This window comes from Hippopotamus amphibius, chromosome 16, assembly GCF_030028045.1.
Source record: "Hippopotamus amphibius kiboko isolate mHipAmp2 chromosome 16, mHipAmp2.hap2, whole genome shotgun sequence".
NCBI classification, from domain to species: domain Eukaryota; kingdom Metazoa; phylum Chordata; class Mammalia; order Artiodactyla; family Hippopotamidae; genus Hippopotamus; species Hippopotamus amphibius.
The window spans coordinates 7182144-7195573 of record NC_080201.1 but is presented as its reverse complement, the minus strand read 5'-3'; the positions used below and the strand labels follow the sequence as shown (position 1 = coordinate 7195573).

Sequence of the window (13430 nt, the reverse complement as noted above, 5' to 3'; positions counted from 1 at the left end):
AGTGTGTGAGGCAGAGACAGGACCCTAGGCTCCAATCCTGCCCCTGACACTTATGAATGGCCCCCTTGCACAAGTCACTTAAACCCTCTGAGCCTCACCCGCAAAGTGAGGGGTTAAGGGCAGTCAATTTCCGTGATTCTTTCTAGTTCTAGTAATGATCAGTGCATGCTGTGATTTTACAGCACGCATGCCACAGTTTGTAAATGAGGCCTTCGTTATTAGCTTATCCGGTGCTGACCACAACCCTATCAGAATCCCCATATCACAGACAAGCAAACTGAGCTCAGAGAGTTTATGTGATTAGTCCCAGTGACACAGCTCCTGAGTGGGGGATGGAACATGGGCCCACACTTCTGGACCCGAGTCCTGGGCCTTCTTTTTAATGTCATATTTCTACCTGTGAGCCAATGAGAGATCACTTTGGCTCCTGCTGTGCCCAGCCCATCCCCAGTCCTTGCAGTATTAGCTTCGTAACAGCTCTCGAATCTCCCTACTTCTGTCTTCTGTCCACCCTGTACAAGTGGACCAGACAGTCTCCATTCACCCCCGCAGCCCACTTGCCATCAGCTCTTTACGGCTGATCTCCAGGGGGACTGATCTCCGTAGACTGTGTCAGTCACCAGGTCGCCACACCAGCCGATGGGCCCAGCCAACAGGGAGCATTGAGAGGAGAGAGGCTGGGATAGTTATTCACCACTTCCCCTGCTCCTTACCAAATGGACTGCAGTTGGCAGAGGCCATGTTCCTCTGGCCAAGGCCCCCACTCCTGCCAGGGGCACCTCCTCTGCAGCTGCAGCTCCCACGGGGTTCCACTGATGCCATCCCCTCCTCTTACCCCTGCAGCCCTAAGAGGGACCGTGGCTTCCTCCTGCTGTAGTCCTGCATCGTCACCCTGGTTGGTCGCCTTATCCCTGCAGATGTCTGTAAACAGACCCGTTATCCAACTCTCATCAGTTCCCAGTTTGAGTGAGCCATCTGTTTCCTTCAGGGACCCAGATGATAGCCGTGCTACCTTAAAGCCTCACCTTGATTCCTGCAAGAGCCTAAGCAACCTCCCCGAGTCCTCTCTTGCCCCCTCCAGCCTCCTCTCCACCCTGCTGCCAGAGTGTTTGGAAGCAAAACATGATCATGTCCCCAGCCTGCGTAAATATCTTGGGCAGCTTTCCAGAACTCTTAGGATAAAGCCCAAAACCATGTGTCTGTCATAAAACTCAAGGCCCTGCTGAGCCAGCCCCTGCCTGCTCTTCCTCCATGCTCCAGCCGCACCAGCCTCTCTCACTGCCAGATTATTCTATGTTCCCTCCCTTTGCTGTTCTGTTCTCTCTTGAGCCCGCCTTTCCTGGCCAAGTTAATTTCTCTTCCATCTGCATGTCTCTGCTGAGGGCAGCCTTCCCTGACCCCCAGTCGGGGAAGTTGTCATAGAGGTGTGCTCTCGCCCTCCATTCCTTTGTGTGAACCACCGCTGCCCACCAAGGTACCCACAGTGAGAACGGACACCGGTCTGGTTTTGCCCACCACTGTACACCCTGCCGCTTAGTCAGTGCGGCTGGAGTTGGTGCTCAGTACGCGTTGGCGGAATGGCAACCCTGCAGGACGTGGCTCTCGTGCCCCCACCTGACTCGTGGCCTGAGTTCCAGGGGGGCAGACACGTAGAGGCACTGTTCCCCCAGGTTCTCCAGCTCCTGGCCTCTCCAGACTGTCAGGCATAGGGTCACAGCAGAGTCAGGCGGCGGCAGGCAGAACGGTGGAACCACCAGCTCCCTCTGGTCTGTGTGGAGCAGCTGCCTCTCAACACAGTCACTCCACTGAGCCCAGCAACGCCCTGAGAGAGAGAGATGGGCCAACACTGTGATCCATCCAGGAAACTTGAACTTGACACATGTGGCTACCTTCTGGTTAGGGGTTTTTAGAAGAAATGGGCCATGGATATGAAATTGGTTCCAAATAGAGATTGCAATTTTTTTTTTTTAAATTTCATTTTCAGTTTGCAGGAATGGTGCTGCAGAAGGCTGCCTCTGGGAAAATAATCCTCGCTTCACGCAGACTCTGAGACCTGCAGGATATATTGGCTTGTTTTGCATCAGTGAGTTGCACTGATGAGTAGGCCAGCATATAGCAGGCAAGGCACCAAGAGGACATACAGCCCCACCTGGGAGAACATCCAAGGCACCTTCTAGTCCCTGATATAAGTAATTGTCCACAGCCGTTTGTCTCTGTGGGGTACATTGGGGACCTGGGGGGCTGTATCTCCATCTGGGAGGCTGCATGTCATCTCCTGTTTTGTACCAACTCGGTAAGTCTCTGTATACTTTGCCCTTCAACTCTGTTGATTAGTGTTTATCTACTACCCCAACCACCCCCAGTGTGTAGTCATCCACAGGATGTGCTTAGGGGTCAGGTCATCAGCTCAATCACCTAAAGTCTATACTTGTTTCCTCTATTAATTCAGGTAACAAGAACTAATATGCTGAAGGATGTCCTGAGCATTTACCAATTAATATCAAAAGACTTTAAATGTTACATGACTTTTGACCCAGTTATTCTCTTCTGGGAGCTTGTTTATGAAAGTACCCACAGGTGCAAATGAAGATTGAACTGTAAGGATGTTCATTACAGCATTGTTTATAAGGGCAAATAATTCAAAACAAATTCAGTGTCCAAAAAGAAGGCACTGGTAAATAAATGATCATATAGCAACTTGACAGTCTATTATGCAGCTATTACGAAAATCAAGATGGAGAAGATACCAAGACATGAAAATATACAGGATATATTGTTCAGTGAGAAAAAAGGGTAACAAAAGCAAATGTACAGTATGAATGGCATTCATTTTATTCCTAAAAGAGTGTGTGCATAGCTAGGATACATCCCTGTAAAAAGGAGAACAACTGTTTCTTTAAAATAAGTGCTAGTGCTACCATCTGGGTTTCTCAGAAAAGGCCTCATCACTTCCTCCTTCTAAACTATCTTCCTAGTGGCATACCAAGAGCATGAAGGTTAAAAGAGGGGTCCAGTCCAAGAAGGGAGGACTATTTTACCACTGACATTGTTTGTGGTGATAATAAGAAAGCGGACTGACTTTTAGGGTTTAATTACTGTTCCTAAATTCTCTACAGATCATGCCTCTCCTGGTTGTCTGCCTTCAGGGCCACCCCCACCTTGGTTTGCCACTGCTTCCCCCTACCTCCCATTTCCATGGAATTCTCAGTCTCTGGCACATATAAGGTACAAAAATGTCAAGCATGAGTAATCCTGGTGTGAAGGTTAAGAAAAAGAACAGCAAAATAGGACAGACGGTTCCAGAGCTCTAAGGCCACCTACCACACGACCACTGGAAGCGTAAGTCCTCGTCACTGTCCGGCCAGCCCAGAGTCACTGTCGTGAAAGGATCCAAGTACGGACCAGGTTCCACGTACAGCTCCACATCCCCTTTAGCTCTCTGCAGAAGAAGCAGCCAGCTGACGAGATGCCCTCCACAGTTGGCACCCCACCTTCTGCCCCAGAATAATCTGTGCCGGGGTGGCCGCCGTGTAGGGCGTGGAGTGGAGACAGACCTGTCTGACCCCCCTGCCCTGCAGGGGATGGATCAGCAGGTAAGTGACAAGCCCGAGTGTGGGCTGGGGGCTAAGGGTTCATCACGTGTTCAGCTGCGTTAACAGAGGCAGCCCTGGGCCAGGCCGTGTGCTTGAGGCCTAGAGATACAGAAACAGAGATCCAGCCCCTGCCCTTAATGTCTAGTCTGACAGACAAGGAAACCAACGATTAAAACACAGAGTGCTAAGTGCTGCAGTAGAGGGGACTCAGGGGGTCATGAGAATGTACATGAGGCAGTAGGTTAAGAGCATCTGTTCTGCCTGAGGGTTTGGTAGTGTCTGACTCCTGGGGTTGCTGTGGATGAAATGAGAAAAATGAGGGATGTGCTTCCTGGAGTGATGTGTCTGGAGCAGAGCAGGGAGCAGAGCTGTTACCTTGACATGGCAGATAGCTGGTTTCAGGGCAAGCTTCCCAGAGGACAGGACCCCAGAGCTATCGGGGAGGGGAAGGAGGAGGCATGAGGGTGAGCTGGGCAGCAATAGAGAGCATATGGATTCTAGGAAAGGAGTTGGCAGGCATGTGGTGTGTTCCGGGATCAGTTCTGGTTGGACCTGTTAAACAGTCAGGTGCAGAGGGTTTGGCCTGGGAATAACAGCAGGCTGTGGCAGAACTCAATCCCCAGGGGTCTCTATGGCTTGAGAATAAAACCCAAACCCCCTTGCCTTGACACTTGAGACCCCATGTGAGTTGACCTCTGCCCATCTCTGTAATCTCCTACATCCTCCTCCCCGCCCCCCCGACAGACCTCAGGGCCTTCTCATCTATGCACCCAGACAGCTCTTGTTCTGCTCTCCAGGATGGCCTACTCTCCTATCTTCAGGTCCCCAACCCAAATGTTACCTCTCAAGAGGTCATGTCTGGTCACATTGTCTAATTCACCCTCTGTTAGTTGCTGTCACTGCACCATATTGGTTCTGGTTAGACACATCACAGTTCTTAATTATATGCTAATCTGTTAGTTAGTCTCACCCACTAGGCTTCATGAGGGCAGGGACCACATCTGTTTATTCACCATTGTATCCCCAGCCCATAATACCGATCCTTGAACATTGTAGAGGCATAACAAGTCTTGTTATTGAATAAATGCATGTATGAGCAATGTCAACAGCAAGGAGTCAAAGACTTAGTATTTCTATAAGTAATAAAGAATCTGGGCCTTTTTTCTAATATAAGCATTAATAGGCACGAATTTCCCTCCGAACACTGCCTTAGATGTATCCCTTAAATTTGGATAGGCTGTATCACCATTATCACTTAGAAATACTTAAAAATATCCTTGTGACTTTTTCTTTGACCCACTGATCTCTTTTTAAGAAGTGTGCTGTTTAATTTCCAAGATGTCTAAGAGATATCTACATATCTTAGATAACTTATTGATTTATAACATGGTGCTGTTGTGGTTAGAGGGCATGCTTCATTTGATTTCAGTCCTTCTGAGTTTCTTTTTAAACAGAAGAAGCCTCAGTGGTTGCTAATGCTCCGGCTGTTAGCACCAAAGAGCCCAAACTCCAAACTAAAACAGAGTACTTAGATATCTTTTTCTTGTGAGGTTAAGTGTTTTTAAAAAAAAAAAAAAAAACTCACATTCTTTTCCTGAGCCTTTGTCCCAGGTCGTTCTTGGAGACTGGAAGGAGCTGTGAACACAGTGGGGATGGGTGTTAAATATTGGTGGTGTTTAAAAGGTCACCAAAGGGCAGAGTCAGAGGGTATGCTGAGGATGCCCTGAGAGTATCTGCCTGTCTTTGGAAATGGTTTAGGGATACACAGCAAATATCCAGGTTGTAGGAAATGGGTCAAAAGCAAAGCCATCGTGTTCACCCCTGGGCTACAGGCACCTCTTTGGCAGGTAAGAAACAGGCAGGCAGCTGCAATGCAGGTAGGACATAAGATTTAGGTCAGACATGCAGCTGTTCACCATTACTGTTTACCTACCAGTTGACAGGTGAGGGTGGGGAGCCCTGATTTGTAGTGCTTGCTAATTTCTGTGGGGCAAATGTTCCCATAACAGCAGATTTCAAGATGCCAAGTTGACCTCACTGAATGGAGAGTGGGAAGGGATGGGCATAACCAGCTCTGGCAGGCTGGTAGGAGTCGGCCTCAGCACACCACGGTGTGTTTCTGGATCCCTTCACTGGCCTCTTACTGGCTGTGCGAACATGGGCAGTTAGTTACTCTTTCTGAGTCTTAGGTGCCTCATCCGTAGAGAAGGCTGAAGGCAACCCTTATTTCTCAAAGCTCCAGGAGGACTGAATGCTGTGCTGTATATATTATTGCTTTGTCATCTATTCATCTATAAAGAATATTAGTGTGTCAAGTTAAAAAAAATAGAAAAGATACTCTCAGCTGATATGCTCTGAAGATATTTAAATGTGAGTATGATTAATATTTTATTAAAGTGTAGTAAAAAAAAGTGTAGTGGTTAAGCTCAGCCATTAGGGTTAGTCATTCCATGTGATTCACTAGTGACTTGGATATTTTAAGATCAGGGTATCACTGATCTTTTAAAAAATTCTCTCTCAGTGAATTGTCATTCTGACAACAAGTTTAAAGGTCTATAAAATTATACAAAGCAAGGCTAAAATGACAGACACAGAGATCTTTCTTAACCTTAAGAAGGAAGATGGTCCGATAACCCTGAATAAAGAAATCCAGAGAAATAGTTGCTACCCCAATCCTGGCATGAATTAGTTGAGTGACTTTTGCAAAGTCAGTTAATCTCTCTGGGCCTCAAATGCCATGTGTGGAAACTCCTAGGAGGGCTATGGACAGTAGAATGGACATCTCATATTTTTATCCAGGCATCCATGCCACCTTCTTTTGATCACAGCTCCTACAAGTGATATTTTTCCTGGGGAAGCATCCCTCCCCACTCTCTGTCATTTGCGTGAATCTGATCCTACATCATGTTCCGGGGTGGACATGTGATCCTGGTCTTCCCTGAGTACCAGTTCCCTCTGTTCTCAGCAGCAGGTCTAGGAGGGACCATGAACCAAGCTTGGAAAAGTGAGAGGCAGCTTCATGACTTGTGCTGGAGATATCAACAAAGAGATGCTCTTTCTCCTCTGGAGTTAAGGACTGAAGCCTAGGGCCATCTTGCTATTGCTTGGGAAGAGGGAATGGGACTGAAGCCAACACAGAACCGAGAGATGGAGAGAGACAGATTTCTGAAGACCTTGCGTGGCTGGATCCTGCTGTGCCTAAAATTCTGGACTTTTATTTTCTGAGTTGATAAAATTTCCTTTTGATGTGAGCCAGTTCGAACTGCTTTTCTATCTCTGGCTACTGAGAAATCCTGGCAATCACAGTCAAGGCAAACTTTAAGACAGTGACATCTACTGTTGTCTGCCTACCAACAGCCAATACCCTGCCCTTCCTCTTGGCTGTCAGAATCCATCTTCTCCCACGGAGCCTAAAAATTCTGGATACCCAGCATCCCTTACAGCTGGGCACATGACCCTGCCTTGGCTAATGGTATCTAAAGGGAAGATTGCTGGGGACTAGTGGGAAAGATTTTTTTCCCTAAATTAAAAAAAAGATGAACAGGGGGAAATGGGTTTCTGCTGCTGCTGGATAATGCCAGGTTGACATATGATGTCTGGAACTGCAGCAGCCCTCTTGATTGCATGAGGCACAAGCCTAAGGACCAAGCAAAAGCTCTGAGGATGGCAGAGCAGAATGACAGACTGAGCCTGGGTCCTTGCTGGTGGCACTGAGCCGTTAAACAGCCCTGGGACTTATTACCTCCTAACTTCTTATTACATGAGATAATAAGACTTGAACTTAAAGCCACTTATGTTGGGCTTTCTATTACTTGAAGCCTAAAGCATCATAACTAATACAAACTCAGATGTTTTAGAATTCTGTATCCATGGTTGGATGTTATACTACTTACATTATTGCCTATTAAGAGTAACCAGAGAATTCTTAATCTCTGTAGAACAAAATAAGTATTCAAAGCTCTGTTTTGAGGGGCCCCTCACTAGATCCCAAGCAAGTGCAATGCCCTAAACTCCTAGTCACAAGTCTTATAACCCCTTTCAGAAAGTTCTTACCTGTGACAGTGATGCTTCCAATTTCCAAACTCACTTTTGAGAAGGCATTCCTCACCAGCACGGTGACCAGAAAGGTGCCTGCAGTGCAGAGGGTGGAGAATTAGGGGCACTGTAATAAACTGTTTAACTTGCTTTGAGACAGTTCTCCCAGCCTGTGCTTCTCCAATCCTCTGACGGCAGCATCTGACTCTTTCCTCATCAAAGCATTTAATGAATCTCTGTTGTATGCCAGACATGGTGCAAGCCTCTGGGGACACAGAGATGAATGAAACATAGTCCTTGTCCTCAGGGCGTTATGGTCTGGTAGGCATGTGAGACTCTCCAGGGTGAGAATTGGCATAGGGGGCAGTATGGGCACAGAGTGGGGGGTTGGTTTCCACCTTGGGGGAGAAAGAAATGGTTAATGGGGTGGGGCAGGGGCTAGAGCTGAAGTTCAAAGGATGAGCAGGTGCTCATCTGCCAAATGAGAGAGGAGATTGCAGCAGAGGGAGGCCATGACACAGTTTTAAAAGGATTGAGAGAATGGAGAGGGGAAAGAAGGATTTGTCAGAGGATTTGGAGACAGCTGCTGCTACACGTGTATCCCACCCCTACCCCTGCCTCCCTCTTGGCAAAGGGGTGGTGGGTGCTACCTTCTCTTCTCAAGCCTGGAGAGAAGGTTTTCAGAGAGGGCCCTTGAACAGCTGGGTATGTGTTCTTTGAGGCTGGGGACCCCCATGGACAGGTTCCTTACTCATGCCCTTGAAGGAATGATCTATGACAGGCGGAGGGCAAAGGAAGGGGAGAGAGGAAAGGCGGCATTCCTGCATTTGGAAAATGACTGCAGTCGGCTGGTAGCAGCCATGGACTAGGTGAGAATTTTCTATGGACCAGATGTTTGCCCTAGGGAGAGTGGGGGCACTGGAGAGGGTAGAGAGGATGAGAAGAACAGAGAGAGGGACCCTGCTGGTGACAGGAGAAGCACTAGCTGAGCAGATGTGGCCCCAAAGGAGAGGCATCACCCCCCACCCCAGGAGTCGTGCTCCAAGGGGCCCAGCAAGGAGCCTCAAGAGGCCACAGACACTCCTACAAGAGGCAGCTGCAAACATTTGCTGGGTCCCAAGAGCAAGGCCAATGCCACCAAGTGAGGCACTGTCCTATCTGATTCCCTTTCCCTACCCCTTATCCCCTTCATCCCTGGAGGCATCCAGTCTTTTTTTTTTTTTTGTGGAGAGAAGACTGCTTATCATCTAAGGGTGAGCCCAGAAGTCACAGGGTGTATGGAGATTTTATCTCTTATCCCCTACTGAGTAACTTTTATAGGAGACAAAAATTAATTTGCATTTGAATTATAGCCTCTGTATTGTGAGTATTTTCTGTTGTCATTCTATTTCATTTCCAGATTCTTCCTGTTCCAAACAGGACCTTTGGTACCTGGCAAAATTGGAGTGTTTCTCTTCTTAACTCTATTGTCCCTTCTGCCATCTCTTTTGCCAAACCCCTTGCTGAGGGCATGGTAGCCCACACCTGCACATCATTACCCTCTCCCTCACACACCTCTGAGGTCCAGGGCAGGGGACCTGGGTGGGCTGGAGACTCTGCTCCCTTCATCACATTCCTGCCTGCTGACCTCACCACACTGCCCTCAGAGACACTCTGTTCTTTCCAGATTAAATGTACATCAGCTGTGGCCTCCTGCCCTGGCTGGTGCCAGGCAGTCTGCTGCCCTATCTCTATTCCAGCCAGCATCCTGACACTTCCTGTCTCGTCCCTCTCTCTCCCACCCTTTAGTTTTTACCCGTCTCTCCCCACCAGGGCGTGGACTGCAGTTTCCCGAAACACATTCTCCTCTAGAAACAATGGAAGAAATCCAAGTACTCCTGCTCTCTTCCAGTGATTCTCAGTGTGGGTGATTTTGCTCCCCAGGGCACAGTTGGCAAAGTCTGGAGACATTTGTAGTTGTCGTGATTTGAGGGCTGATGCTACTGGCATCTAGGGGATCGAGGCTAGGAATGCTGCTACACATCCTACAGTGCACAGGATGGTCCCCACAACAAAAAATTACCCAGTCCCAAATGTCAGAAGTGCCAAAGTTGAGAATCTCTATGATCATAAGCTCCATGACTGCAGATAATATTTGTCTCTTCCTTATTTTGTGACCCAGGCTGGATGCTGTGAACCATATTTGTGTCTAGGACACACTGAAAAACTGGCTGGCAGGACCCTGGCCACCAAGTCAGGAAGGGAAGAGGAGGGAGGTTTGGAAGGGGAGCGACAAACCCCAAGTACCTTCAAGAGGAACCACCAAGTGGTAAGTCCCGGATGGCCCCCTGAGGCTCTCTTTCTCATGGGAGAAGGTTGCATTGAGTCCTGCCACCTCAAAGATCAGCCTCTCTGGGACGCCATGAGCCACCGAGACGTTGACCAGTAGGTCTTGTCCAAGCTCCAAGTGGTCAGAAGCCCAGGAGGCCCGCAGCCCTGACAGAGGCTCCACAAAGTGGACAGTGATGCTGCTGGAGGGGGCAGAGGTGGTGGTGTTGCTGGTGGCTCGAATCTCCAGGTGGTGCATCCCTGGGCCCATCCGTTGCTGGACTTCTCCATCCAGGGTCAGATTGTAGGGGAGCGGGCCCCGCTGCGTGGTGAACTCAGCCCAGGTTGTGTTACCTGACAGCACAGTGTAAGTCACCCCTGTTCCTAGTTGGAATAAGAAACATTTAAGAATGTCAGTCACAACCATGCAGTAGACTATACTGAGATAGCTCAGACTCCAGCTGTGAAGTCACATTCCACATATAGACATAGATATGGATATAAAGACATATGTAAGGATATATCCTCCTCACCCAAATATTAACATGGATTAACTCTGAGTTTTGGGTTCATAAGTGATTTTTCTTTTGGGGTCCTCTCTGCTCACCTGCATAGTCTAATTATTTTATTTATATATTTGGCTGTTCAGGGTCTTAGTTGCAGCATACAGGATCTAGTTCCCTGACCAGAGAGCAAACCTGGGCCTCCTGCGTTGGAAGCGCAAAGTCTTAACCACTGGACTATCAGGGAAGTCCCTCTAATTATTTATATTATGCATGTGTTACTGTAAACTTAAAAGCTTATAGTAAAAAAATCAGAACATTTTGTTGATAGAGATATCCTTGTGGGGAGAAAGGCTCAAACAGGAGCATCTCTTAAGGGTGTGGCTGATTTTTATGCGTGAGAATTAGCCTCCAGTCTTGTCTTAAGCAGAAGCAGTGAAGCCCTTTCACGCTAACTGCCTGAAACCCTGCCCCATGGGAGAACTCATCCTGTTTGCATTAAGATGGGGCTCCCTTACAGCTTGAGGCTGGTTGTCCCAACTGGATGCTAAATATTGTGGTTGACTCTTAAAATATGATTTAAACCACTAAATTAAGATTCTTCCCAATAGAAACCCAGCGAGTATATTTCCTGTTTGAGTGATGCTGATGATGGTGTTGATGATGATGGTGGTGATGATACGCCCTCTGAGAGCAGGAACCCTGACTTTCATGTTTATTGCTGCCTCCACCCCCCCCACCCCCACCCCTCCGTACCTGGCAAAGAGTAGTTACTCAATCATATTTGTGGAATGAAAAACGATTAAGTTTTTCCAGGTGCACCTAGCAGTCATCTTCAGCCAACAAGCACACCAGAGCAGAAAGGAGCCCCAAGCACTGTGTTTAGAGTCCCGCCGTTGCTCCATGAAGTTACTGCTCTGAGTGAGGCTCCAGGTGGTGTGAGGTTGGACTGAGACATGTCCTCACCGCCACAGCTCTGTGCCACTCAGTTTATAACAACAGGCCTCTGTCCGTGACTGAACCTGCACTTTGAGGAAAAATGCCACCTTGGGTGAGGGTGGGAGAGACTCTATTGACAGAAGGGGTGATATTCAAAATATTTAACAACTGAAACTGCATGGGCACCAGCTAAGTAGAACGATGTTCTGATAAATCAGGATGGACACTGTGACCAATCAGAATGGATGCTGTGACCAATTTGAATGGACGCTGTGACCAATGAGAAATATTGCTATGACCAATCAGAATAGATGCCATGACAAATCAGAATGGATACCTTGACCAATCAAAGTGGACATGATGACCGATCAGAATGGCCTCTCTGAGCAATCAGAAGAGAAACTGTGAGCAATCAGAAAGGATGCCAGCCATAACAGCTGCTGCAGCTGATCATCAGCCCTAATTGGGGCGATGTGATTATGCCAAGCTGGTCAATGCTGGCTGCACTGAGATGGGCTCAGGCCCAGCCAGTAGCTCTCCCATTCCACTCACATTCCCCCAGCAGGGAGTGGCTTGGAAGCCCAAGTCTTGAGATGGAACATCTACATGCAAAGCATCTTCAGAAGGCTGGTTGCTCTCACTAGCTTACTGGTCTGTGACTTTGGCCAAATTTCTAAATGTTTCTTCCATTTCTTCCTCTGTGAAATATATGGGGTGGGCTAGTATATATAAAGCACTTAGACCAGTTCCTGGTATACACTAGGTGCTAAATAAATGAATGGCTAAAAAACGAACTCCATGAGTGATTGCTGTTAGTATTGATTGAAGGCTGGGAGCTAGATGGATAGATAGGGGCAATCAAGGTTGCCTTGACCTTGACCATTTCTGCAGACTCACCTCCATCAAGCTCCACCTGAATCCACAGAGGGTCCCCGAAGATGGCCCAGCAGAGAGGGCTGGCTTCTGATGTGGACAAGCCAGAGCACCCAGTCACACAGAGCCTCTCCATCTTGTCTCGCATCGTCACTTTCTTCTGAGCTATCACGTGCCACTCACTGGTTGTACACTCGGCAAACACGGTGAATTCCCCAGGGACTGTGAACTGGTGGAAAACGCTGCTGGACAAACTGCCAGCAACAATCAGAAACGTTACCACTGTTGGGCTCATGCAAACACAGGCATTCACACACGTGTGCACGTGTGCATTCACCCTCCGCACATCTCCCCTGCTCTGCAAATGTAAAAACAGTGAAGAGGAAGATGGTACACAACCAAACCAGGCTCTCGGTGTTTGTAAAAGTTACACCGAGACCCCTGGAGCAGGTGAGAAGTGGAAGAAATAGCTCTGACTGACCAGGGAGTTGAATACTTGGCTGCAAGTCCATTTTCTGTCATTTACTCCCTCTGTGGCTCATATACAACCCCCTCTGGGCCTTCTTGCTTCATCTGTAAAATACTGTGCCCGAGCCTACCTTTCTGAGCCTTGTTTTCCCCATCTGTAGAATGGAATGAGTCCAAAATATCAAAATTGTGGGTATGTTTTGCTTCTCATTTTCCCGAGGGGACTAATTTAAAATCTCTCAAATGGCCCCAAAAGATCCACATGACCTCCCCTCCTGTCCTCCTCCTCACTTCCTGCCACACCCCCCTTCTCTATACTGGTAGCTCAGACCTCTTTCCACTTCACAGACCCTGTCACTTCTTCCCTGCCCCAAGGCCCACACGTGCGCTACTCTTTGCAGGGAAGGCTCTTGCCCGTCCCTTTGCTAATACTGTCGCTCTTCCTTCAGTTCTCAGCTTAAACATTACCTCCTCAGGGAAGTCTTCTTAGAGTCCCTTTATAACTGCCATCACTTTGCTGATTCTCCTAGGTGACACTCACCCTTTTGGGGCTCACTTATTCACTGTCATTCTTCCCTGCGGGGCTGTCAGCACAGACAGTGTCTAGTTCTCCCTTTATACCTGGCGCCTAGCACAGAGCCTAGCACATAGTGAGTGCTTGAGAAATGGTTTACAAATGGGCACAGTTGTGAAAAAGCTTGGAGAACAGTAA

At 48.0% G+C, this 13430-nt stretch overlaps 1 protein-coding gene across 1 annotated transcript in view; it reads right to left on the bottom strand.

Annotated features, from left to right (window-relative positions):
- LOC130838989 (polycystic kidney disease protein 1-like 2) overlaps nt 1–13430 on the bottom strand; it is a 93018-nt gene that overhangs the window by 61261 nt on the left and 18327 nt on the right. The window contains exons 6-11 of the mRNA XM_057712753.1: nt 12275–12504; nt 9915–10319; nt 7647–7724; nt 5179–5228; nt 3322–3439; nt 1615–1822 (exon numbers count right to left, since the gene is read on the bottom strand). Of these exons, the coding sequence (XP_057568736.1) occupies nt 1615–1822; nt 3322–3439; nt 5179–5228; nt 7647–7724; nt 9915–10319; nt 12275–12504 (1089 nt within the window). The remainder of the gene's footprint in view (nt 1–1614; nt 1823–3321; nt 3440–5178; nt 5229–7646; nt 7725–9914; nt 10320–12274; nt 12505–13430) is intronic.